Source organism: Phaenicophaeus curvirostris, chromosome 12 (assembly GCF_032191515.1).
Source record: "Phaenicophaeus curvirostris isolate KB17595 chromosome 12, BPBGC_Pcur_1.0, whole genome shotgun sequence".
NCBI lineage: Eukaryota > Metazoa > Chordata > Aves > Cuculiformes > Cuculidae > Phaenicophaeus > Phaenicophaeus curvirostris.
The window spans coordinates 14,606,580-14,631,707 of NC_091403.1; the positions used below are offsets into that span (position 1 = coordinate 14,606,580).

Sequence of the window (25,128 nt, forward strand, 5' to 3'; positions counted from 1 at the left end):
AATCTTCCTTTCTTGGTCAGAACTGAATATATTGTATACTCATGAAGAGGAATTTAAACTAGCTAATACTAAAAAAAAAAAAAAAAATATATTAAGAGGCGGGGGGTGATACTTTTTGGATTTAGGAGGAAGGAGATGGATAACAGGCATGAAAGGGAGAGATGGCAGATCGTAATGTAAAGTAACATTGTCTTCAAAAGACATGAGAATTAAGCTCTTAGCTGGTAGAAACGCCAGAGTTCAGCTTTGATAGAATCTTCAAAACTTGCAGTAGCTGAAGATCCAATACAAAGATGCTATCAATTCACATTTCATGACTTCAGGAGAAATCATTCATATGCTCAGCATAAATAGGAGGGTTTAAATGAGTACAAGAATACAATTTATCAAAGCTCAACTGATGTTTTCAGCTTTGGTAAATTCAAGGTAACAAGATACCAGTTAGCTTAATCCTCCCTGCTAAGCGGTCTTGCCTTTGCTATCAGTTGTACAGAAGCATACATAAAAGGACAAGCAGTAACTCACTGAAGTCACAGTATCTTGGACAACTAAGCTGCAAGTTCAGACAACTTATATTAACATTTCACTTTTTGAAGTAGCTTTTGAGTATGCTTCACCTTAGACCCACTGCAGACAGTCAGACAAAAAAGACAAGATTAATTAGAAATACAAATGCTGAAGCCTTAAGTCACCTAATACTGCGTCTGGACAGACACACAAAACATTCGATGTTAACAAGTGCCTATGCAATACTGCCTATTTACTGCATATTTCACATAACAGCTTTTGAAGGCTGATGCTACATTTAGCTTCAATGACAAATGAGGATGGCTGCACCGCTCTACATGCTAGATTTGTCTTCAAGTAAGTTACCTTGTGACAACTACCACCATTATCTTGTGCAGTGAAAGAATTCAAAGACCTTATTTTTTTTAGCCTGAGGTAACCTTCATAAACCACCCTCAGAAAGGACACATCAGCCTAATGTCCTATGACTTTTGTGTATCAGAAAAAGCAGATAAACACAATCAAGCATCTATTCAAAGAGCACACCTCCCTTTGGCAGAAGGGGCACTTACTGCCCGCGTTCTTCAGAGAGAGAAACACATAACTACATTACTCCATATGCTCTTGGGGTTTGCAGGTTGTGAATGCATCATTAGAACAGAATCATCTGCATTTACAAGGGGATGTAGGACACAGAATGGAATCCAGGAGATTTCAGATCAGAAACAACCTATCAACAATTAAAGTTGTAAAATGTAATCTGTCACATTCTTGATGTTTTACTAATAGCTATAATTTCCTTGAAATTCAAAAGTCAGACAAGCCATGTTATCTCTCACTTGTAACAAATGCTAAGGAAGAGCCAAGAATGGGTTATTCATCCAGACTGGCACACATGCAGCTACTAAAATATACACTGTCTCACTTTCCGAAAGCATATAGGTACTTGCAAGACACTCTACAGCAACACAACTCAGAAGGATTTGCTCTGCTAATTATTTAGCAGAAGACTAGCCTGTTTTATATTAACAAGCTTCAGAGAGAAATTATTTCTTCAATGAAATGGAATCCTAAAAGCTTGTGACCAACAATACAGGCATTTCCCACATTATATTTGGGAAAAGACCTTAGATAATGCACTGAATAAAATCACAGGTGAAGGATGTGCTTATTCACAGGCTTCAACTATCCCTGCCTACTTTAAAAGCAGTGTGTTCTTCATCTGTACTAGCAGCTACTATAGCTGTACTACCCTGACACATACAGCATTTTGAAAATAAGGTCTTACAGGCATAATTTCACGTTGCTTACATCTAGGTCGTAAGACTTTGTTCTGGGATGTGCACCCATGGATACTTCAACAGTGTTTCCTCAAAATTCAGACTGAAAAACATGACATGTCTTTCCCTAAACTCACTTATAGTTCTCTGTCATCTTTTCTTAGCAACAGAATTTCCTCAGGTCTCGAGGCATTTTGCCTCTTACAAGGGAAAAAAACCCTGAAGATTCAATAATAACTAACAAGTCTTTGAGACAGTGATTTGTTCTCTCCTATCAACAGTGACATGGGGGAAATTTCAAAGAATGAGTAACCTAACTCTAGCAATTATACTATTTCACTCTCACACATTAAAATATGGTAGGTCTTGCAGCTAGGCCAGAGTAAGTTGCATTTGATAAAGTGTGCCTCTGCTGAATGTGGATGGCTCTTGCAGTTTTCACTAAGAGTTATCCATTATGTAGAGGACAGCACCAAGTCCTTTGGGAAAATGAGTAATCATGGAAACATGCTTCACATCTGGCTTAAATGTTATTTATTTCACACTCAGCCTTCATACAATAGCAAGAAGAAAATAGTTCAAAAGCTATTGTGAAAGTCAAACCAGATATCAACTTTGCAGAGTTTCTTTTTTTTTTTTTAAGTACATGGAAATTAAAGTTCCAAGTTCACTAACCAGTATCTTGTAATACCTCATTGAAGTCCTTAGCTAAACTGGAAACAGAATGGTGAGAGATCTGTAAAACTAAGTATGAATTTAAAAAAAAGAAAGAGTTGGACATAAAAATTGTTTTCTATTTACTAACTTGGTCATCAGCTGTTTTGACTTCACTTAAGACATAGCTATTAAGAAGAAATCTACACTTACCTGAACTAGAATTCTTGGCCTCTGAGGGGATGGAAAAGGAACTTTATGCATGAAATGGGAAATGTGCCTAGAGGAAAAGAAAAACACTGATTCAGTAGAAATGGTAAGTTTAAACTGCTTTACCTCAGGACAAAAATCATGGCCGGTAAAAAATATTGTTATATAAAAATGGCACATATTTATTCAGAAGATAGGCAGCAAAAAAATAACCCCCAACTCCAACAGGGATATTCTGACCTTGAAAACCTATTTTACTGCAAGTGACCACCACAATGGCAAGCCAGATTATCTTTCAGACCACAAGCTTGGTTTGTGAGACTGAAAAACTACAAGGAGCCTTTTTTTTTTTAACAAAAAAAAATAATGTTTGTAAAGTAGAAATACTGATGCTTGTAAAATGCTATAGTGATACACAATCAAGCTTACGAGACTGCCTTGAAACAGCACATCTCCTCAGACACTAGCACCAGTTATTTGCCAAGAACATTCAGTTGAGTATCAATGCAAGTCATTACATTCACCTTTTTCCTTCCTGTCCAAATACAAAATGTTATGTAAGATTTCTGATGAAGAAAGTGTCAAATATTCTTTATATACTAGAAACACAGAAAAATGCTTTTACAAGTTGACAAAGTTCTTATTTTTATAAATTCTTTATATTTAACAGAAGTTCTAAAATAGGAGGAGATCCATGTAATACACACTTCACATGAAAAGAAACTACATGCGATCAGTAGAAACTCAGTGAGAAACAGGTAATCGATCACCAACTGCATGCTACAGCACAGCCTTTACTGTGATTTCTGCAACTCTTACCATTACTACAAAGCAACAACCAACCAAATTTTGATGCAGTTCAGATAAGCTCACAAAGAAACATTGATTCATATAGAAGAAATGTTTTATAAAGCTATGAATCCAAACCATATATTTCATACACATATTTCAAACTAGCCGCATATTATGCAAAAACCTCCAAAGCATTTATGCTGTGTTTTTAATTTTTTGTATTTGTGCTAAGCTTTAATTTTGTTACAGTTCTATAATCCCATAACTGGCATTAACCAGACGCAGTCTTGTGCCTCCTCTTCTCCACTCCTCAACTGATGTCCCTTGTGTCAGCATCAGCGCTGTGCAGCCACATGACAATGAGAGCAGGAAAGGAACCAGGCTGATACAGGATTTGGGGTTTTGTCTTTATTACTAGTGTATGAATTGGCAGCAGAAATGTGGACCATGCAGCAAACATCAAGGGAAAAGCCCGCTGCTTGCAGAAACAGGGCTGACTGGAAATATTCAAACACACATGTATGGCACAGATGACTTTCATCATTAAAATAGCCAAAGAAACTAGGCTAGATACTATATTAGCTTAATGCAATGCAGTGCAGCTATATTTAAATTATCCACAGTAAATTGATCAGTCAGCTTATAAATCAGAGATATCAAAATAAGCAAATGAATGTGTAAAATCAAAATTAAGAAAATATTTATTATATTTACTTCTAATTTTATTCAATCCTAAAACTCAAAACCTAAAAATAATCCTCAGTTTAGAATAAGAATCTTTTCACTCCACATCAGAATTTTAAAACAAGTATAGTAAATAAAGTGGAACAATGAAGTCGATAAACAATCACAAAAACTGCTTAATTCACAAAGTCAGTCTCCTCAAACTTAATACTGAAGTTTAAGCAGAAAAGATTGATACATAATAAAATAAAATGGCAAGTACTGCATTTTAAACCTGATGTATTAAAAAATTATGTTAGCCTAGAGATGTTAACTAGTATTACACATCAATTACAGATATCGACCACTTCCAGGATGTAAAGACTTCTGCATTTCAAAATGTGAAATCCTTTACATAAGAAAAAAAAAGTTTATTTATCAGAAACAGAGGAGGATTACTAGTGCAAAAAAAAAAAAAAAAAAAAAATCAATCCTGCATTATTATCTCTCATTTCACAACAAATGGGCATTTGAAAAAATGAAAAACTACATATTTCATTTTAACTTAATATACACAACATTAAGAAAGGATTTATAACCTTGCTCCTTCTAATCACCATGATAAAGACTACAAAGCTAATGAAAAAAGGCTTTCAGAGATACCTTTGCAGGACTTAAACCACAAATAAAAATCTAAGCTTTTACAGAAACGTAAAGATACATTTAATCAATGGCAAAAAGTGCTTAAACTAGCGTATCCATTACGTTTAATGTTTGATTACTTAAGTCAAAAGAATATTATAGGAAACTTAGAAGTAAAAAAGAGCTCTCATCAATGGAGACTACTGTTACGAATTTTTGAAATCACTTACTTTTCAATGGGCAGAACGTGTGGACCAGAAATGGAGTAGCGATACAGAAAGGTAAGAAACTTCTTGAAAGCGTCAAAGAAAGGCCAGTGAGAGAGCAGACAGATGCATTTATTTGTTTGAACTGTTCTGCATGCATCTGACTTGCTCTCAACAGCAGCTGCTAATCCCAGCTGAGACTTTTGCTTCTCTGTGAGATTCTCTTCAGGATATTGTTCATAAAACTGGATAGCAGCACCATATACCTGCAAACAGCAGAGTTGATTTCAAGTCAATAAATCTGCCTCAATCTTCAAAGCAATCTAAAACTCCAAACATGCAAGGAAAATCAAGTTTATGTTACTGTTTAAAAAGTTACATTCATGCACCATCTTTTGAAACAACTTACTGCAGAACATTCTTCTAGCTGTGAAAATCCAGACTGTCTATTCTTTATTTAAAACACATAATGTCATATGAGAAAAATTAATTTGTGAAACGATTTAAATGAGAGAAAAATAATGATTATATACAGTACAACCACAGTGAATTACCCTTACAATCGCCTTTAAAGCTCTTTAAGGAGTCCTTTATAAGCAACTCAAAGCCATATTCCTCTGACATCTAATTTACTTTTCAGAACAAGTTTATACATGCAAGGTCATTTCTATGCTTGCAATAGAAGTATACTTGCACGTACATGCAGTCAGAATTTTTATAGCTTTGTAGTTTCAAAGGCTAACATGCTTGGAAAAAAAAGAAGTAGAGGTTTATATTCTCAACAGTCTAGCAGTGAAATAAATGCAAGCCACTCTTTAAAGCAGTCTTTGAATTAAGCCCAAACAAATGGATTCAAGTTTGTCTGTGAAATTATGAATCGTCACCATCATCATCCTGAAAAGATGAACAACCAAATCTTTTAACTTAAATTATTAACAGTAATTTTTTTTAAGCTTTCAAAGTACCTTTTCTGCAGAAGCTCCAGTTAATACAAACGTAGAAAAAACTGGGAGAGGGTATTTACTGTTAGATGGCCAACACTCAATTGTTGCACCCATAGGCAGACAAAAAAGAGGCACAGATTCTGGTAATGGGAATGACTCATAATCTTCTTCAGGATATCTGCATATTAAACCTATGAAGGCAATTTGTAAAGAGGCAGTTACGAAAAGAACAGCACAAATGTGTTTGTAATAGCTCATTCTGTAAATACATGCCCAGAAAAATCATATATCAGCATACATGAACCTCAGAAGATGAGTAAACAGAAGCTGTAAATAATCAGGCACAGCATGCTTCTGAGACCTACGGAGAAATCACCTGACTACAACGCTGAAGACCTACTGACTATTCTAGGAACCACTCATATTTATCTTTTACTGTTTGCGGGTTGTGTTATAACAATTATAATGGCTCACATTCATCACTAGTATGAGTGAAGATTTAAAATACAGCTGAAAAAATAGTCCCTTGAATAACTGAGAAATAAGACTGATGTTTTCAATTATGAAAGCAATTGGTTCTAGCCAACAAGTTTCCTGAAAAAAAATATGTTTGATATTGGATTATTTTTTGTGATATCAATAGAATCAAACCAATTAATTATGCTGATCCATCTCAGCTGAGGATTCAGCTGACTGCCATCAGACTGACAAGTTTAGACTTGATTTGAAACATAGCTGTAAAACACGAAGCTCCAAAGCAGAGGCTCTTAACATGCAGGTCTTCAATTATATCACACAGCTGTAGCAAGCTATCCTTTCCTATTGTGAAGCCAGGGGACTCCCAACTGAGAATGAATACTGCATGATTAGGGATTTAGGATTTCTCTGCACTAGAAAACACAAGCAGTACACATTCTTTTCTAAGATATGGTGAAATATTCATAAGCAATAAAACCTGATAATTAAGAAGGACAGTGGGTTCCCCCCCAGGAACCAAATTTTGTGCAAGCTACTACAAGACATGAGGTCTTTTAAAATCCTTATTTATTTAAAAATTTATTGACCCCCTTTTAGTTAGTCCTAAACAACTGTTGTTTACAGACAGCAGCATCTCAAAGGGATATAAGTGAATTAAAGCTTAAGTCTGAATCATCCTCATGACTGGCAAAGTCAAGGGTTTATAAATAAAGAAAACCCAACACATTTCATCAGAGCTATAGCAAATCTAATGCTGTCTTATAAATAAAACAACATAAAGATGACACACAATCCAAAAATACATAAATAGCTCAATGCCACTTATATTCGGGGCAGCATGGAAGTCTGGAGTATTCTTCAAAATGTTTCCTAGAGAAAGTGATCATAAAAATTAATCAAATAATTTTTGTGGCATTTTCTTCTGTGTATACACACACATCCTTAACAGACAGTTATCAGCAAAAAAAACAGAGGTGGGAGACACACAGGTTTGTAGAAACCTATCAAAACACAGCTAAGCTTCCAATTAAAAGCAAATTTTAAAACAAAATAGTCATGATATAGAATTGTAATGCTTATTTTACAGCATTATTTTAAAGTAATTTTCTCCAGTGAAAGACTCCTTTTTGGATAATGCCAAGACAGTGTCTTTGTCAAATAATTCTACATTATAAGTAAGTCTGTACATCCTGAATCGAAGATAAAAAAGCTAAATAGTAGTTACATACCAGCTTTATATGATATGGCGTTGGTTTTTGCCACTGATTTTTTATAACATAAATATACTGCTGAACCCCACTGTAAAACAAAAGAAATTATTGGATTACACAATGAATTATAACAAAGGACGTAACAGAATAGAGTTAAGGAAAACCTCCTCCTCCTTGTTTACAAAGAATCATAATCTACACACAAAACCATAGAGCACTAACATGTAAGAACTGTAGGCCTGCTTCACTGCTCTGTGTGACAACAGCCACAAACAGATAACTGAAAGAAAAGTACTGTTCGCTCTGACCTAATGAACCCATAGCAAGCCTCAGCCTGACCTCTAAACCAGAGCTGGTTTATAGATCAAACCATCACATCTATAAATTCTTCTCCAAGACATTTGTTAACACAACTACAGGATTTCAAGTACAATTGTCATCCCTATAAATATTTAAACATTTCTCAATTTTGTTAAACTTTTGGCTTCAATGTGTATATAGACAGACAATCACACATACATGCACACATTTATACACACACACGAGTGTGGACAATTTTCTTTTGATCCAGTATCTTTATTTTAATCACATTAAGCCAAATTCCTTATTCCATCTGTGATTTCATACTATGAAATGCTACAGAATAACAGAATAGCTTTTGCAGCTTCTAAACATCAATTTCCTTTCTGGTATTGCTGATGTTTTTAAATACTTTTGAAGTTCTCAATTTCTGGACATGAGACTAAAGAACATAAAAAGCCACAGAATGGAAGAGACCGGCATCCTTTGAAGGCACACAAAGCTTTTAGGGATAGAAGAAAGGCAACAGCAATTTCCATAAGACAGCACTCCCATAACCCAGTCAATACAGGGACTGGTAGAACTGAAAAATCAATTTGTTAATGTCTACAGGCATTTATTTAAAGACAAGTCTTGATCAATTCCCATGATCAATTTGCATGATACTACCCACATGTGGTCAGCAGGCTCATCAGCATACTGACTGTTACTGACCCTCTCTCGTGAGACCCCACTGGAGTCCCGTGTCCAGCTCTACAATCCCCAACATAAGAAGGACGTGGAACTATTGGAACAGATCCAGAGGAGGCCACAAAGATGATCTGAGGGCTGGAGCATCTCTGCTATGAGGACAGGCTGGGAGAGTTTGAGTTATTCAGCCTAGAGAAGGGAAGGCTCTGGGAAGACCTCATAGCAGCCTTCCAGTACCTGAAGGGGTCTACGAGAAAGCTAGGGAGGGACTTTCTACAAGAGCATGGAGTGACAGGAGAAAGGGGAATGGCTCTAAATTGGAAGGGGAAAGACTTATATCAGATTTTAAATTCTTCACAATGAGAGTGGTGAGGCACTGGCACAGGCTGCCCAGTGAACCTGTGGATGGCTCCTACCTGGAGGTGTTCAAGGCCTGGCTGGATGGGACTTCGAGCAGCCTGGTCCAGTGGGAAGTGTCCCTGCCCATGACAGGGGGGTTGGAATTGGACGGGCTTTGAGGTCCCTCCAACACAAACCATTCTGTGATTCCATGTCCCTATAGGGCTGGTGTTTCGATCAGGAGACCTCTAAATACTAAGTTCTGCAAAACAAAGTGCTGTGACACTTGCATATTTCAGGAGTTCCAAGTGACTGGGACTGTACCAATCATTTAAACAGGCTTACAGTCAACAGCATCCAACATCGCTCACACACAACTGTCTTTCTCTAAAGTTTGTGAAACAACTGAGGAGAATGATAAAAATAGCATTTTTAACAATTTAAAATAGAATTTTAAAATAGCATTGTAGGTAACAGGGGAGAGTAAAAACAAAACAGAAGGCAGTTGTTAGACACAGAATTCCCATCACAACAGTAAAATCAGTGTCAGAAACAGTCACGTCTGTAAAACCTCCAGTTATACACGTGGTGATGCAACAGCTTCTCAGGACTAATCCAAAGCTGCTGAAGTCAGCATTTCTAAGTCAGCACTAAGAAGATTGCTTCGTCCAAGACTTCCCAAAAGACTCGTTCCAAGATATGTAATCCTCAAACTCTTCCAAGATTTCATTTATCTTTCAAAACTTTTCACCAAGTGCTCTGAGAGCTGTCACAAATACTCCACAAATATAACATCATTCAACAGCAAGTGTTCAAAATCCAGATAATGAACCTTACCATACTGTTGTTAAGATTCTTGTCAACCTTGCAGAACGTATGTGGAGGGGTTTCTCCTTTACTTGGTATGATTATACATATATCTGTAACAGCTAGCGTGTTTTGTGTCATGTTTTCAGATGCTCTTCGGTAAGTGATGTACACTTTTTGCGATGAGGCACTGCCACTAATATTGGCAGGCCGACCATACGGAGTAGTATGAATTATTTCACAGCCTTGCTTTACTCTTTCTTTCCCATCATATAAAACCCTAGTTAGAATGGGATGAACAAAAGCAGAAGACATTTTTAACACTTTGAATACTAATTCTATACTAAGATTTATAACTGAATAGCACTGGTTTAACAACAGCTCTTGTGTCATCTCTGATCAAAACATTTTTACTGCCAAGTTCAGGTCACATTGTATCAAACTGCATTGTAATAGAAAAGCTTTGTGATAAAACTATACTAGGTCTCCTCATGCATAATTGCTTTTAAGTATTTTATTTGCTGCAAAATAGTGTTATTTTCAATTCTATTAAATATTCATTGGCTGATCCTAATAACATCATACAACCCCCTTCTTTTCAATCTGTATTAAATAGGTTAAGCATCTTATCTCAAGCAAATTACTTACATTGAAAATTCTAAATGCTTCTGAAAACTCCAAAATGCAAAGGGTTACATCTGTCAGTAAAATCCAGCCATCATGCATTTTGCCTACCACACTGGGTTACAGCATGCTCAAGTCAACAAACTTTTACAGTTTTGCCTTACATTTTAAAAGTATGGTATTCCAACAAATCACCTTTATTTCCTCATTAGTCATATGAAACTGACAAAATCACCTACTGCAACAGAAAAAACACTCACCCCAGATCAGTAAGTGGAGGCTTATCCCTTCCTCGGCGATAGCAAAGGTATATTTGCGGTCCTACAAGGCTACCGTTATTGAGATCTGCAGACAGTCCTGAGGGAGTAACATCTATGCATTTATACCCCTGAGGAACTTCCTCCCCCAGAGATTTATTAATTACTGTTACATCTGTAACAGGTTCTTTTGGTTTAGCGATTTTATGGCAAGCATCATTGAAGTGGATTTCTTCCTCCAGTGGTTTTGAAATATCTGTTAATCCCGCGACAACAAAGTAGTCAGCAACACGAGCCCCCTTGTCTTCCATCTTCCATTACAAGATGTTATAACTGGTAAGAAAAAATAGATATCAGTATTTTTAAATGAAATAAGATACCAGAAACAATAAAATAGTGTTTATTTTTAAAAACAGAAAACTTGCAATAATGTAAGTGAGACCACAATAGAAGAATACAAAAGAGATTAATCATCAGATCATGGAATATTTTTCACTTCTAATCACTAACTTTCCAATTTGGAATTCTGACCCATAATCAGGAGAGCTAATTGTTAAATCTTGGAATGGAAAACCCAAGTAGCCTCTTTTGCTTAACTTACACACCAGAGCAGCTGAGCCAACAAGAACAGTAACAGCAAAATACTGTGCAAAGCTTTGCAAATAATTCACTACCTCAAGCTCACAGCAGAGCCAAAACGTAGTTCTCACCTATTTTGCATACAGCCTATTACTGCAGTATGTTCATGATGACAAAGGATCTTCTAAGGTACAATCTGCAGTTCATTTGCTTCCTGAATATTAAACATATTCAAAGCCTGTCTTGATTATTCTACAGATACAACTATAATATTTGCAGCCACCTCACCCTATGGGATTTCACATGCCTTGTGGCTTACCCCCAGCCAGCAACTGAACACCACACAGCCACTTGCTTATTCCTCTCCTCCTCCCCACCGCCTCAGTGGGATGGAGAAGAGAACTGGCAAAAAAAAGTAGAGCTTGTGGGTTGGGATAAAGACAAAGGGATAATGCAAAGGAATACATTAATAATAATAATTGTAATAATGGAATATACAAAATGAGCAATGCTCAATGCAATTTCTCACCTCACCAGCTGCTGACCAATGCCCAGCCCATTCCTAAGCAGCAATCACAACATTCTAGGCACATCCCCATCCCCAGTGTATATACTGAGCGTGATGTCATATAGTATAGAATATCCTTTTGCTAGTTTGGGTCAGGTCTCCTGGCTGTGCTCCCTCCCAGCTTCTTGTGCACCTCCTCGCTTGCAGAACATGGGAAACTGAAGAGTCCTTGACTTAGCAACAACTAAAACATCACTGCATTATCAACATTATTGTCATACTAAATCCAAAACACTGTGCTAGGAACCAGCTGCTAGGAAGAAAATTAACTCTACCCCAGCTGAAACCAGAACAATCAGATACCAAGACCAGATCTTCTTGGAGTATTTTTGCAGGCTAAAAGTTAATACCATTTTTAGTGTTTTGGGGCTCAAATCCTTAATATGCAACCCATCCATAGCCAGCAATACACCAGGTTTTACACAAAATGTATACACAAAATGTACTACAAACTACTGTCAAAAAAACCATTCATGACCACATCAATTTTTTCATAAGGAGAAGAAATACAGTCCTGCTGTTCTAGACACACTGAATTGGGAAATTACATTCTGTCTTCCTGGAAGATATCAATAAAACAATTCTTTACAAATTGCTACCAATGTGGTAAATTAACTTCAGCACCTACTTCACAATTTAAGCCTCACTACTAATTATTTCATATTATGGTTATACCAAAAGTCTTAAATTCAAAGACTCATTTATTCACATAAGTAGTTTCAAGAAAACTGGGACAAGTTCTCCACATTTAGAGGCAGTTAAAATTAGAACCCTCTGCATACAAACACCTGCTATCACACAAATTTGCTTCTTAAGGTTAGAGCAAGTAATACACAAATCAGCAAGACTTTCATAATCTAATGCAGCTTTTAGAGAAGGGAGAAAAAAAGGCTTAGTCGCTCATGCATCATCCCTTTAGATCTCTACCTTCTGATACAAAGGTTTGCAACTGAAAATGGGATAAAATGCAGAAGATATCAAACAATTCAGTGGTATTTCATTCAGGCTGATTCAGACTCTACTAGAACTACTCTGATACTCAACTTTTCAACATCTGTTTACTCCGAGAGCACATTTATGCAACCTTTATGTTAAAAAGCCCCAGAAAGAAGGTATACAATGTGAGTGTCAAGTAATTCAGTGTCAAATAATCATTCTGTGAAGAGTAATTTCCTGTAAACTGATGAATCTGAAAAAAATTTCAGCAGAAACTCTTACCATTAAGAACGTTATCATTACATACATCAGAAAGCACTACAAGTCAACTTCCAGAAAAAAACCCCACAACAGAAGTGAAGTCACATTGCACAGAGCAGCAAGTCCCAGCTGAAACCCAACATTAGCAGTGCCACCCCAAGAAGCAGCTACTAGCACTGCTCTGTACTTCAGCCACCTGGGGACGAAAGGCTGTGCTTTGAAGTCAGTGCCATGGGATCATAAAGAATCTCTAGAAAAGCCCCTGGAATCAAGTGCAATACACAGTCTTTGAGCCGCGTCGTGACAATAATTTTGAATGGACTGCATCTAATTACCACCACTATAAATTAAACTCCATAAACATCAATAAGAAACAAAATGTCCTTGCAAATAGCAAACTGACTTTAGGAATGTACTGAAAACAGAGACTTTGCAGATCATGACTATGTATATATGGGAGAAAAAAGGACCTTTTACCATTTCTAAAAATATGGGAACAGGGGAAACAATCAGATAATTCTGCCACAGATTCACAAACTACTACCTTGATTAATCTGCTGAACAATGAAGACTAAACTCTGTTTCATTGTTTGTTCAATGCAATTTTTTAAATATCATTGTATTTCTCCATAAACATTCAGGAAACAGCAACGAATAATTTTCATTGTCTGTCACTGGTGTTGTAAGTCATGGGTGCTGGCGTTTTAGGGACTGTGCAAAAGAGATTAATCTGAAAAATCAGCTTTGTGATCTAACACTATAGATCTATTCCTAATGTTAAAAGGGAACCAGCCTGCTGCAAAGCCCAAACCAATCTGCTGTTATGGGAAATATGATTGAGAGGTTTACAGGAGTTCCAAATGGCTAACTCTTTTGTGATAAATAAAATACCAGTGGGACTTTGATCTTACCACTGAATTCAGAAAGAGCAGCACACACACTAACTTATTTTGCTTCCAACGAAGTTTTTTCTATTTGCTATGAACTACCTGCAACTCTCAGATAGAAAGCAAACAAAAACTGAAACGCATGATTTTATACCAGCTCACACATTCAGATAAAATGACTAAAAAGCTTTTTGAAGAGATCACATTTTTTCATTCAAATACTATATGAGGGAAGTACACATCAGCTTTTTCCTCACCAATTGACCAGAACTAATGAGGATGTGCCACATACTCCATCCGTGCAGCAGTAAAACGCATGATGTTTCATGAAGTACAGAGTTTACTATAGCTATACCACACCGTTTCCAAGGAATAAAATATTGACATAATTCATACAACTTGCTCCTACTCTCAGACTTTCATAGAGGTAACTTGTAAGTTACTTGTAAGCCCAGGTACCTCTGGGCTGCAGACCAGAACTGCTGTAGCAGTGCCAGCTTCTTTCCAGGAGCCAGATTTCCCAGAGAGCAAAAAGGGTTTACTTGTACGCTTTTTGCTTGTTCGAGAGACACATGACCTGTGAAAGACAGTCAGAAGAAAAGGACTATCTGACTCCATTAGAACAGCATCACTACTCCCCCTCTGACAGACACAAATACAGCTCCCTTGTAATCTTTTGATCTTCCTTGTCTTCATTCCCATTCCTTCCTGCATTTTTCTTTGAGAATATTAAATGGCTTATTGAGTACCTTATTAGGTTCACTATCTGTCTAAAGCAGGTGGCATTCTACTTAGCCCAACGCCAAAGAGATGTTCTGTTTGTAGAGAAGGAACAAGTGTCTCCTAGCGTAGATTGTGAACCAGTGCAGGGTTCTGTAACACACCTTTCTTAAAACAATTCAAAGATTTACTGAAAAGGGGGATTTTTTACTTTTAAAGAATTCATTACATAATCCCATTCCAAGAAGTTCCTTCCTCTGAAGCCACATGAAGAGCAGACAGACAAATCGCTGGCTGATTTTTAAAAACTGCCAGTAAATTCTAACAGTCCCCAGCAATTCAGTCTTGTGTGCGCTGTTGCATCACCCTGCTGAAGTGTGTTCCCAACCCATGGGATTGTAGAGGCAAGTCATGCAAGAGCAAAATGAAGTTAATGGGATCAGTCAATCCTACCATGGCTACTCAGAACCTCTTCTCAGCCCTAATGCTGCACAGATCACATGAGAGCTCAACAGTCTAGAGAACATTTGAATAACTGCAGCTACCCAGACAAAAACCTTTACCCCATTCCGGTGCCTCCAAAGTTGCCTGGCAAAAGTGACAAACAAGCCTTTTTCACTCCACAGTATTTTCCTCATAGCAAGCAAACAATCCCAGGAACAAAGCAGAAGCACCTCAAATATCACAGGAATTCTCTCAAGTCAGAACACAAGCCTTTTGAAAACTTTCATGATATGTTCCCTACCTTTTCATCAGGGCATTGCTTCTACACTTTGCCTCTCTTGCTGTTAGCGAGGCTTTAACAGAGATCTCTTGTTAAAGATTCATTCCCTACAGAAATAGTAAAAAAAAAGAAGAATTAAACAATGTACTTGTTGAAACTTACTTACTGCACACTCCACTGCATCAGTCACATTAAATGAGCATTGTGAATTGTTGTAGGGCTCCCTTGCTACGACAAGGTTATATTTCTTTTTTATTTTTAAAGTTGTGAGATCAGATTTAGAACGGAAGAAACAAAACCTCAAGTTTTATGCTGCACTGATATTTTGAGAATGCAAATAACAATACATTTAATGCTTTGGAAAAAAAAAAACCCAAAAAACAAAAATCAAAGAACGTTTGAGCTGGCCTCTTCAAATTATTTAATCTCTTCCTCTATTCTCTGATAATAAATACCTTCCATGTCTCTTCACAGGTGTTAGCCAGCTATGAAAGTGCTCTTTTAGCTCAACAACTCTTCAAAGTCTACTTTAATACATTGTTCCTCATTGTAAGATTCTGATATTAAAGCAGGTCCTTCTCCCTACACAATATGTATGTACTCTTCCATCCACCCAATTTCCAGTTCTTGCAGTTAGTTAAAATCTCCTTGTCATTTAGTGTCAAGATTCACTATTTCTCTTCAGGTGCAACATAATTGGCTTGTAAATACCAATATGACCACAGACAGCTTGAGCTTGTGTTTTATCGAGGCACTTGTAGGCTAGGCAGCCTGTGATGCAATTTAGCATTTTGAAGCAAAGCTTTCCACCACAGAATGGAAGAGAGCACGTCACTGGAGACACGTTCAGACTTCAGTCTCCCAGAATGACTCATCAGCATCAGCAAGGCTGTAGCCAAAAATAAACTTTGTCTAAACGAGGCTTCTATTTGCCAAGACTTGGAGAACAGTCTTAGACGATTACTGTGAGACCTCAGAAAACAAAGTGTAACATAAGCAAGGCTGGGAAGAATTGCATCGCAGGAGGGTTTATGCAAACGATGAAAGTTTTGCTTCTATTCCTCCAGTGGAAAAATTTTGGGGAAAAAAGACCCCACACTAGACTACCAGAATTATATTTTTGGGAATACAGTTCAAGGGTCTGTTCATAACCCTGAGGTACAAAAGAACTTATTTCAGATCAGGCAGAAGCAATCAGCACTGTTTGTTCATTACTCCTGCAGCATCAAGTGGAGAGGTGACAGCCTAGAGAGCGAAGCCAGCCCTGCTCCAAGTCTTTCCAATCCACACAGCACTGTAGACCAGTACCAGTCACAGGCAGCTACTCTCCAGCAACTAACTTTAAACGTTTTTACACCAAAGTAAGAGAGCATACACAGTGGCAGGACGCATTTCTGTCTAACGATCTGATCTGTAATACAAAATTTCCAGGATTGTCAGAAATTATAATTTTTGAGATCACCTGCAGACCTCAAACACAGCTGAAAGATGTCTAAGAAATAAACAGCATTAACACATGAATAATTTCCCCATAGAGACTTTATAAAATAGTTTTCCTAGTCAACAATCTGGAAAGCCAATGAGGAGAGTTAAAGGGAAGAAAAAAAAACTAGACTTTTAAGCATCACAAGGTACTGAGTGAGAACCACTGCCAGTGTACTTGCAGGCTGTAAAGTGTACTTAGATGTACTTTGTTGTCCTCTGCCTATCAATTAAAAGATCTACTAACAGGTCTACAGGGAGACCTTATAGCAGCCTTACAGTACTCAAAGGGGACTGCAGCAGGGAGGTTCATTATCTCAGAGTGCAGGGACAGAATGAGGTGGAACACTTTTAAGCTGAAAGAGGAGAGGTTTAAATGAGACATTAGGAAGAAATGTTTTCCTGTGAGAGTGATGAGGCACCGGCACAGGTTGCCCAGAGAAATCATGGCCGCTGCCTCTCTGGAGGCATTCAAGGCCAGGCTGGATGAGGCTTTGAGAAACACAAGCCAGTGGAAAGCATCCCTTTGCATGGCAGAGAAGGACCTGGGTGTGTTGTTTGACAGCTGGCTGAAAACAAGTCAGCAGTGGCCCAGGTGGCCAAGCAAGCCAACAGCATCCTGGCCTGTATCAGAAACAGTGTGGCCAGCAAGAACAGGGAAGTGTTGAGGCCACACCTTGTCCTGTGTTCAGTTTTGTGCCCTTCACTACCAGAAGGACATTGAGGGGCTGGAGCTCAGCCAGAGACAGAGCTGGGGAAGGGGCTGGAGAACAAGGGTTATGGGGAGCAGCTGAGGGATCTGTGGTTGTTTAGCCCACAGAAAATGAGACTGAGGGGAGTCCTGTCTACAACTGCCTGAAACAAGGTTATAGCGAGGTGGGGTTGGTCTCTTCTCCCAAGTGACAGGAGATAGGATAAGAGGAAATGGCCCCAAGTTATGCCAGGGCAGGTTCAGATAAGACATCAGGAAAAATTTCTTCACCGAAAGCATTATCAGGCACTGTCAGAGGCTGCCCAGGGAGGCGGTGGAGTCCCCTTCCCTGGAGGTGTTAAAAAGGTGAGTTGCTCAGGGATATGGTTTAGTAGTGGACAGGCACGGTCGGACTCAACGATCTCAAAGGTCTTTTCCAACCAAGCAATTCTGTGATTCTATGATTCTACTTGTCCAAAAAACACGGTGCAAAGGACCTATATAATTACCCAAATACAACTCAGATTTTTCATAGCATTTTTGTATGTAGTAGGACATTATCTCTACTTACTTTTTTTTCACATTTTCAAGGGCTACAGTTAAACAAGTGACAGCAACAGAGAAAGTTACTAACAAACAGAGTTAAAAGGATCAATTGCACTACTTTTTAGACCCTATTGCATATGTTTGTACTCAATAATGTTAAGCAACACAGTAACTAACAAGTCACTAAGCTCCCTTTGGTGCTACACCAATAGCAGTACTGGTGCTAAGAAACATACTGGAATATAAAAAAAAACAACAAACAAACCAAAACACAAGAAGCCCCAACATTGTTCAGCCCCTACTTCACTAGACCAGAATTGCTAAGAAGTGTTTTGCAGGCCCATATGCAGTCATCTGTAGCAACTCATGGTTAACATTCCTTGATCCAAACAGCTGAAGAGACCATCCAGAGAGCTCAGAAAACCTGGCAACAAAAGATCTCTAGGAGGTGCCCCGGAAACAGAAAAGTGCTGGATAAGAAGGCAGGGACAGAACACAAGACCATGAGTTTGGGAGCAGAAAAAAGGAATGCAGGCCAAGAACTGAAGGACAAGCAGATTTTTTTCAACAATGCCTAGGAAGAAAGAAAAATTAGGCTTAAATTTAGAGGCTAATCTAGATTCAGTGGGATTGCTACAGTCAGTCAGCAAGAACCAGCCATCAGAGTATCAAAGCTTAGAGAAGGGAGCAGAATAACTGGCAGAGAGAAGGCAAGAAGGAGGAGACTTTACCCTGAGGGAGAGATCAAGCATTTCCTATATATTCTCTACTTCCCATTATCACTCACCAAGTCTTACACTTGCAGAATAGAAACAATTTCTAAAGTACCGCTGTGTTTGTAGGGAGGGATGCAGAAAACAATTTATAGCAAATGAGGGGGATGGAAGCCAAAGTAAGCACTATAAAATGTAAATATTACATCATCCAAAACAAAACTCAGGAGGGCAGCTAGTGCATGTTTTTGGTACAACTACTTATTATACAACAATTTTTTAAAGGAAGAACTCTCCCAAATACAATATTCCGTTTTCCCTGGCACAGTAGATAAAGGCAAACAAGAGCAGCAGATCTTCCAATATTGAGCTTCAAATCCCAAGTCTGTCACTGAAAATTTCAAAATTCATCAACCAAGAGTGACAGACGCAGCTGTCACTCAGCCACGTTTGGACACGCATGCCAACTTCAGTTTTGTTTTGAAGCCATTCTCTATCCAAATAAAAATTTTTAATTCATAGTGTGGTGGGGGGAAAGGTGATTGGGAATTGTTTCTATGGTTTTTGCTATATTTTGAAATACACCTTAATTGTGACTTGGAACATTTGACACTCTTTTTGCCTCTGGACAGCAAAAATGTCCTGTAAGGTAAGAAAACTGGACTCAGCTGTGCTGCAAATTACAGGCACTGAGTGAATGACGTGCAAAGCTTGCAACTGCTGGGCTTGTAACTGCCATTTGCAGATGATCCACACCACACTGGAAAGGTTTAATGGGGAGATAACACTGACTATAATGGGGAGATAACACTGAATACCTCCCTGATCTACTAAATCTCTACATCCAGTTAGAAAAACGGTCATCATCTACATAGTGGATGTAACGTAGCAGTCCAGCGACAAATAAATCTATCAACTCACATGCATTGCCATGACACTCTTCTGTCTGTGCTAGCTGGCAAAGCACTACAAAACAACTTCAGGGTAGTGTTCCGCCCCCCCCCCCCCCCCCCCCCCCCAACAATGACAGTAAATTAGCTGCAGTACAATGATATGCTAATGTAACTACCGCTTCAGGATTCCAAAGCTATCTGAAAATACCTCTTTAACATAGAACAGGCACATCTTAAAAACTCCTCCCCATCTTTTGGGCCAATAACTGCACCCTTAAAAGAAGCAATGGAGCATACCAAGTCAGCAAGAGTCACCTTATGTGCCAAGTATTACGAGGAAAGTAATAACCACAGAAGGTTTTGCTCCTAGTATACTACAGAACAAATTCTCACCATCCAGCATACATACTGATTACTTTTGCACTTGCAAGACCTGAACAGCGTTGTCTCTTTTGCCACATTTTTATAATCAAAGCATCATGCAGACAAACTTCCTGATGTACAGAAGCTGTCATAGCTGGACCAGATCCTGTTTTCAGTTGTACAACTAAGAGCAATTCCTTAAGCTCACAAATTTCTTCTGAAGCTCAAGGCACAAACCAAACTCAAGAGCCCAGCCTACAATCCCCTCCTCTTTATTTTCATAACACACACACAAAAAATGGGGGTTTTCTCTTGGGACTTTTTCATTTGCATATACATGCATACAACCTAGACAACACTTATTGCTTGTCCACTTCTACTTTAGATGGCTAAATACAAATAATTTGATTAATTAGTATTAATGATTTTTTCTGACCTAAATTTAAAAGTCAACTTTCAAAGTAAAAATTAAATAGCAAGCATATAACTGGCTAACTTCTAACACTCAGCCTTACTCTTTGCAACATATTCTTACATCATCGTTCCTTCTTTTACCTCCAGTCCCTGTTATTGCTTACTTCAATTTTGCTCTATTTCAGCTTCTACAGTAGCTCAGTATCTAATCCACGATTGAAAAGGTAAAAATATGCCATTTAAGAAAGCAGGGCCAACACTTTCCAAAGTTTTTCATTTCCACTTCTCCACAATTTCCTCTTGCTACAGTTTCTGAGCTCTTTGGGGAACTACCAATGACTATTTCTGCATCACAGACTGCCACCAAAATGACTGCTACAGATCACACCTCTCAGCATCCCTGTGTCACACAGCCTTCACTACACGCTGTAATTCTGACTCTATGGCCTGTGTGGGCACTTTATAAGCGTATGCACATTAGCAGAGTATTTTCAGATCAGACATAGAACAAGCTTCCAGACTAGGTAGAGACGGTGCCTGAGCTGAAGCACAGTAGAAAATATCCAAGGTTTATTATACAATACAGCATAGAACCTCATTCACTTTGAGTAACTATTTGGTCAGTACCACTGTCAGAAACAGGTGATTTTAAATCGTTCAAAGGGAGTGATGCATTCACTGTTTATACATATTTATCTCCTACCTGTTAGCTAGCTTCAATTAAAGCAAGGCACAACTGGCTTGAGCTTGTAGAGGATTTGCTGCTTTTAGAATGGCATAAAATTTCTATTCTTACTTGTGCTTGCAGTAGCAAATTTTATTTACATACAGAACTGATGTCCAAGGGAACAAATTGCAGGGGCTTTTCTGTGCTCCTGCCTAGGACCACGCAGCATGGCTAAAGCAGAAGGCCAAGTACCACTTCGCCCTCTAAACCACACCTCCACACTTGCTTTTTATGCAAGTTCAAGCTAAATGTTCTTAAAAGGCAAGAAGGGGGGAGGCAGAGTTTTGGGGGGGATTTTTTGGAGTGTCAGCATAAGAAAAATTTGAATTTAAGTATTTTAAAAAATATGAGAATCATACTGGAAATAAAACAATCAACATAGATTGCATCATGTTTTGTTAAGGCATTTAAATAGAAATTATTCTGGTGTCTTTTTTTTTTTTTGGCCTTTATCCCTCCTTTTAAGAAGCATTACAGTTCTTTCCAGGGAGTATCAAAACAAATCCACAGGTACAGATGTATCAAGACCTGAGCTACTGGAACCCTTTGCCAAGCAGCAAGATGCCTGGAACTCACCAACACCTCAAACACGATGGTCGAACAAGGTTATGAGGTTATACTGACTTTTCTTTTTTTTAATCCAATAAATTGTGCAACATTTTAGCCTTCGATTTTTTGGCCCACAACATACATAAAAATTAAGGTCAAAGTTGACTAAAGGGCAATAAATGGAAAGAAGACTTCCTACAAGTCTTCATTTCGGGAGGTATTTAAGATTGAGAAAGGTTTTGACTAAGTAGCTATTCTACTACTCCCTTTCCACAACCTGCTGGAGCTTGATGAAGAGTGCAACTGTTTCTACAGCCACTGTTATAAAAAGCATTTCAATCTACTATGACTTGCAAAACTAACTACAATTCAGTTGCTAGGAAGCATGATAGAAATCAAAAAGGTATGTTGAATATTAAAGTGACAGTGCAAATTTCTTTTTCCACTTTTAAAACCTCAAGATTACAAATCCCATTATCATTATTTGGTTTGGATGTTGCCTTTCTCTGTTGAAGAGCCACAACGCAGTTTTCCCTATCACACAGCACAGTAGGAATTTATCTAGAAATGAACAAACCCTTCAACACAAAATCCTGTAGATTAAAAACTGCCAGACTGGCTTCTGAACAGTGGTGCACCCAACTCCTTTGCAAGAATGACACAGAATGCCAGTATGGGTTGGATATGCTCCTGAGACACCCTCACTCTCTGCCGAGCACCAGCTGGGCTCTGGGCTCTACCTTCACTTTTCCCTTTCAGGCACATCTCTTAAATAGGACCAGGTTATTTACATTGTTCCTAATGCTTGACCTGAATCAGCTACGCTCACCTGAGCCCTGCAGTATGTGCCAGGCTATGTCGATATTTATGCTTTCACTAACTAATAATTAACTCTGGCTATTGAACTACAAAATTGCTAATATTGCCTTTAATGCACACACAAACTCCATTAAGCTGGTGTTACAGCCAAACAAAGCATATAGAACAAACTGTTCACCAGAAACATAGACCTGCAACTATATTGCTATAAAAAGTAGGAAAGCTCAAGCATATTAGCATGCTTAAACACAGAATGGTTTGGATTGGAAGGGACCTCAAAGATCATCCACTTCTAAGCCCCTGCCATGAAAAATATTTCTAAGTAAGCCTTTATTTTAAAATATTGTCACAGTGCCTTTTGGCTTACTGCTTGCAGATCAGACCTTACCTTTTGTGCTAGTTTCTAGTAAATTCACTATTTAGAAGAGGCCACTGGGTTAAGCCTGTTCTTTTCCAAAGGAGCAAAGGCTCCTTGAGCCCTTTGAGCATAAACTTGAGGAAAGCATCTCATCCAGCTGGACCCTAATGCTTCTGGAACAAGCAAGACATATATCACACAAACTCTTAAGGCTGCAAGAGAAGTTAAACCTTTTTTGTTCCGTTTTTTAAGGCTCCATGCGATTTTCCCCTTCCCCGAAAGCTACCTGCAAGAACTCTTACACTCTATTTTTGATAATTAAACAATTTCAGTGCCAAGTCATAATTACCCCTATAAAACTAAGCTTCCTTCACCAGAGATGCAGTTCCACTTTAACATTCATTTTAAACGAGCTTACAGACTCCTCAACACTCTAAAAGCAAGACTGAGTTTCACCAATACTCTCAATGTATTAATTTTTTAAAAAGAAAAGAGAAAGGGTAGGCTCTTACAAAGTCAGACTTGCATGCCAGACACGCAAACCAGAAATAATTCATTTACTCCCCCTCAACCTTCCTTGGCTAGACTAACTCAATTAGTTTTTCCTAAACCATTACAGATACTTGCCAAGATTAAACATTTGTGCTTAATCATTCAGAAAGTGAAAGATTATGTGCTGCAATGTAGCATGCTTTACGGAAACCTCGAGTTGAGCAACAGTTCCAGAAAAAATCGTGAAATGAAGTAAAAAGGTGTCCAGAATACCATGCTTCTGCTCAGTTAATTGAAAAAAGATTAAACTTCAGAACTAAGTGCCAAATCAAGACCTCATTTTTAACAAATTGACATTCTCAGATGCAGGACGATTTTAAACGTAGCCCATTTGAAACCACTCCAGAACAAGAACAATCACGAGGAAGTTGCCGGATACTATAATCACCCAGGCAGCAACTTGTGCCACATGCAGGCATCACGACAGAACGAAAGATTAAAATGTCAGGGGCTGATTTTTACCATCGTATCCAAGCCTCGTTTCATTAATCCAGGTAAGCGGCGTCCCAGGCTGTGGGGCCGAAGGGAAAGCCCCAGTAGAAGCAGGCAGGCACAGGATGGATGATCCCAGCTGACGCAGCCCGTGTTTAAAGCGGGGAGCCCGCACCCCGGACGGTTTCCCCGACCTCCTCTCCCAGCCCCTGGAACATGCGGGGCAGGAGCTCTGAGCCCTGCGGAGCGCTGGGCTACCGTGCTTTGGCCCAGGGGTGATCAAGGGGGAAAGGGGGAAAAACAAGGGCAAGAAGGGATGGGAGGGGAAACGAGAGGGAAAGAGGGGGACAACCAAGGGAAAAGGGGAAACTGGGGAGGGGGGGGAGGGGGCTAGAAGGCGAAAAACTGGGGGGTGTGTAAGAGGGGGAACAAGGAGGAAAAGAGGGAAAAGGGGGGAAGCCCGGGGGAAACGGGGATCGGGGAGACTGGACACCAAGTGAGGGGGGGAGCACAAACCAAGGCGGAGGAGGAAGACGGAATAGTAAGGGAGGAAACCGGGGGGCGGGGGAAAACAAGGGGGAAAACCAAGGGGAAAAGGAGAAAGTTGCCCCCTACCCGCGGCCTCCCTGCTCTGCAGCGATCACCTCGCCGGGGGAACGGGCGGCGCCTCCAGCCTCCGGCGCTGGTGGGGGGAAGAGGAGGGGTGTAAAAGAAGTGTGGGAGCCCCCTTATCTCATCCCCGCGGCGGCCACCTCCCCCACCGTGTGGGCGTCTCAAGTCGGACCCCCCCTCCCCGCCGCGCCGCCTCCCGGCACCGCCATCTTGGCTGTCACGGGGCGGTGCTGCGCCGCGATCGTGGCGCGCGGCAAGGGGGCGGTGAAGGGGCGGCTCCGGGTCGGCTCCCTCTTTTCTTTTCGGGGAGCTGTGAGGCGTCCGCCCTGAACCTCGACGGGGAGGGGGAACTGGGCACCCTCCACCCCCCCCCCCAGTCCCCCCGCGCATCTTTATTCCCGAGCACTTCTCATTTAATCAGAAATTCATCTCCTGCCCCAGAATGCTGGGTCTGAGCTCACCTGCAGCGCTCCGAGGAGCTGCCGGGTGTCTGGAGAGCAGAAGAGAAGCAAAAAGGGATTTTGTGCGGGCCTAATGTAACCCGCAGTAGATTGTTGCATCAAAGTCTAGAGAGGAACCCGAGACAAAAATAATCCTCTAAGAGCAGGCAGGACATGAGCAAAGTGGGAGATTGGGTGCAGCAAGAGGAGACCTGCTTCTCACACTGACGCTGCTCCGCTGGCACCTCGGCCCTGGGCT

The 25,128-nt window shown here is 39.4% G+C and overlaps 1 protein-coding gene across 2 annotated transcripts in view; it reads right to left on the minus strand.

Moving 5' to 3' along the window:
• DENND4A (DENN domain containing 4A) overlaps positions 1-24,528 on the minus strand; it is a 54,471-nt gene extending 29,943 nt beyond the window's left edge. Inside the window, exons 1-8 of one of the 2 annotated variants that reach the window (XM_069866377.1) lie at positions 24,433-24,528; positions 15,300-15,385; positions 10,607-10,936; positions 9,753-10,002; positions 7,605-7,674; positions 5,920-6,089; positions 4,979-5,220; positions 2,655-2,721 (exon numbers count right to left, since the gene is read on the minus strand). In XM_069866377.1, the coding sequence (XP_069722478.1) occupies positions 2,655-2,721; positions 4,979-5,220; positions 5,920-6,089; positions 7,605-7,674; positions 9,753-10,002; positions 10,607-10,914 (1,107 nt within the window). In that variant the 5' untranslated portion in view covers positions 10,915-10,936; positions 15,300-15,385; positions 24,433-24,528. Of the gene's footprint in view, positions 1-2,654; positions 2,722-4,978; positions 5,221-5,919; positions 6,090-7,604; positions 7,675-9,752; positions 10,003-10,606; positions 10,937-15,299; positions 15,386-23,847; positions 23,993-24,432 lie in introns of those variants that run through there. The other variant, XM_069866378.1, reaches the window with a different exon arrangement.
• Positions 24,529-25,128: the final 600 nt, after the last annotated feature.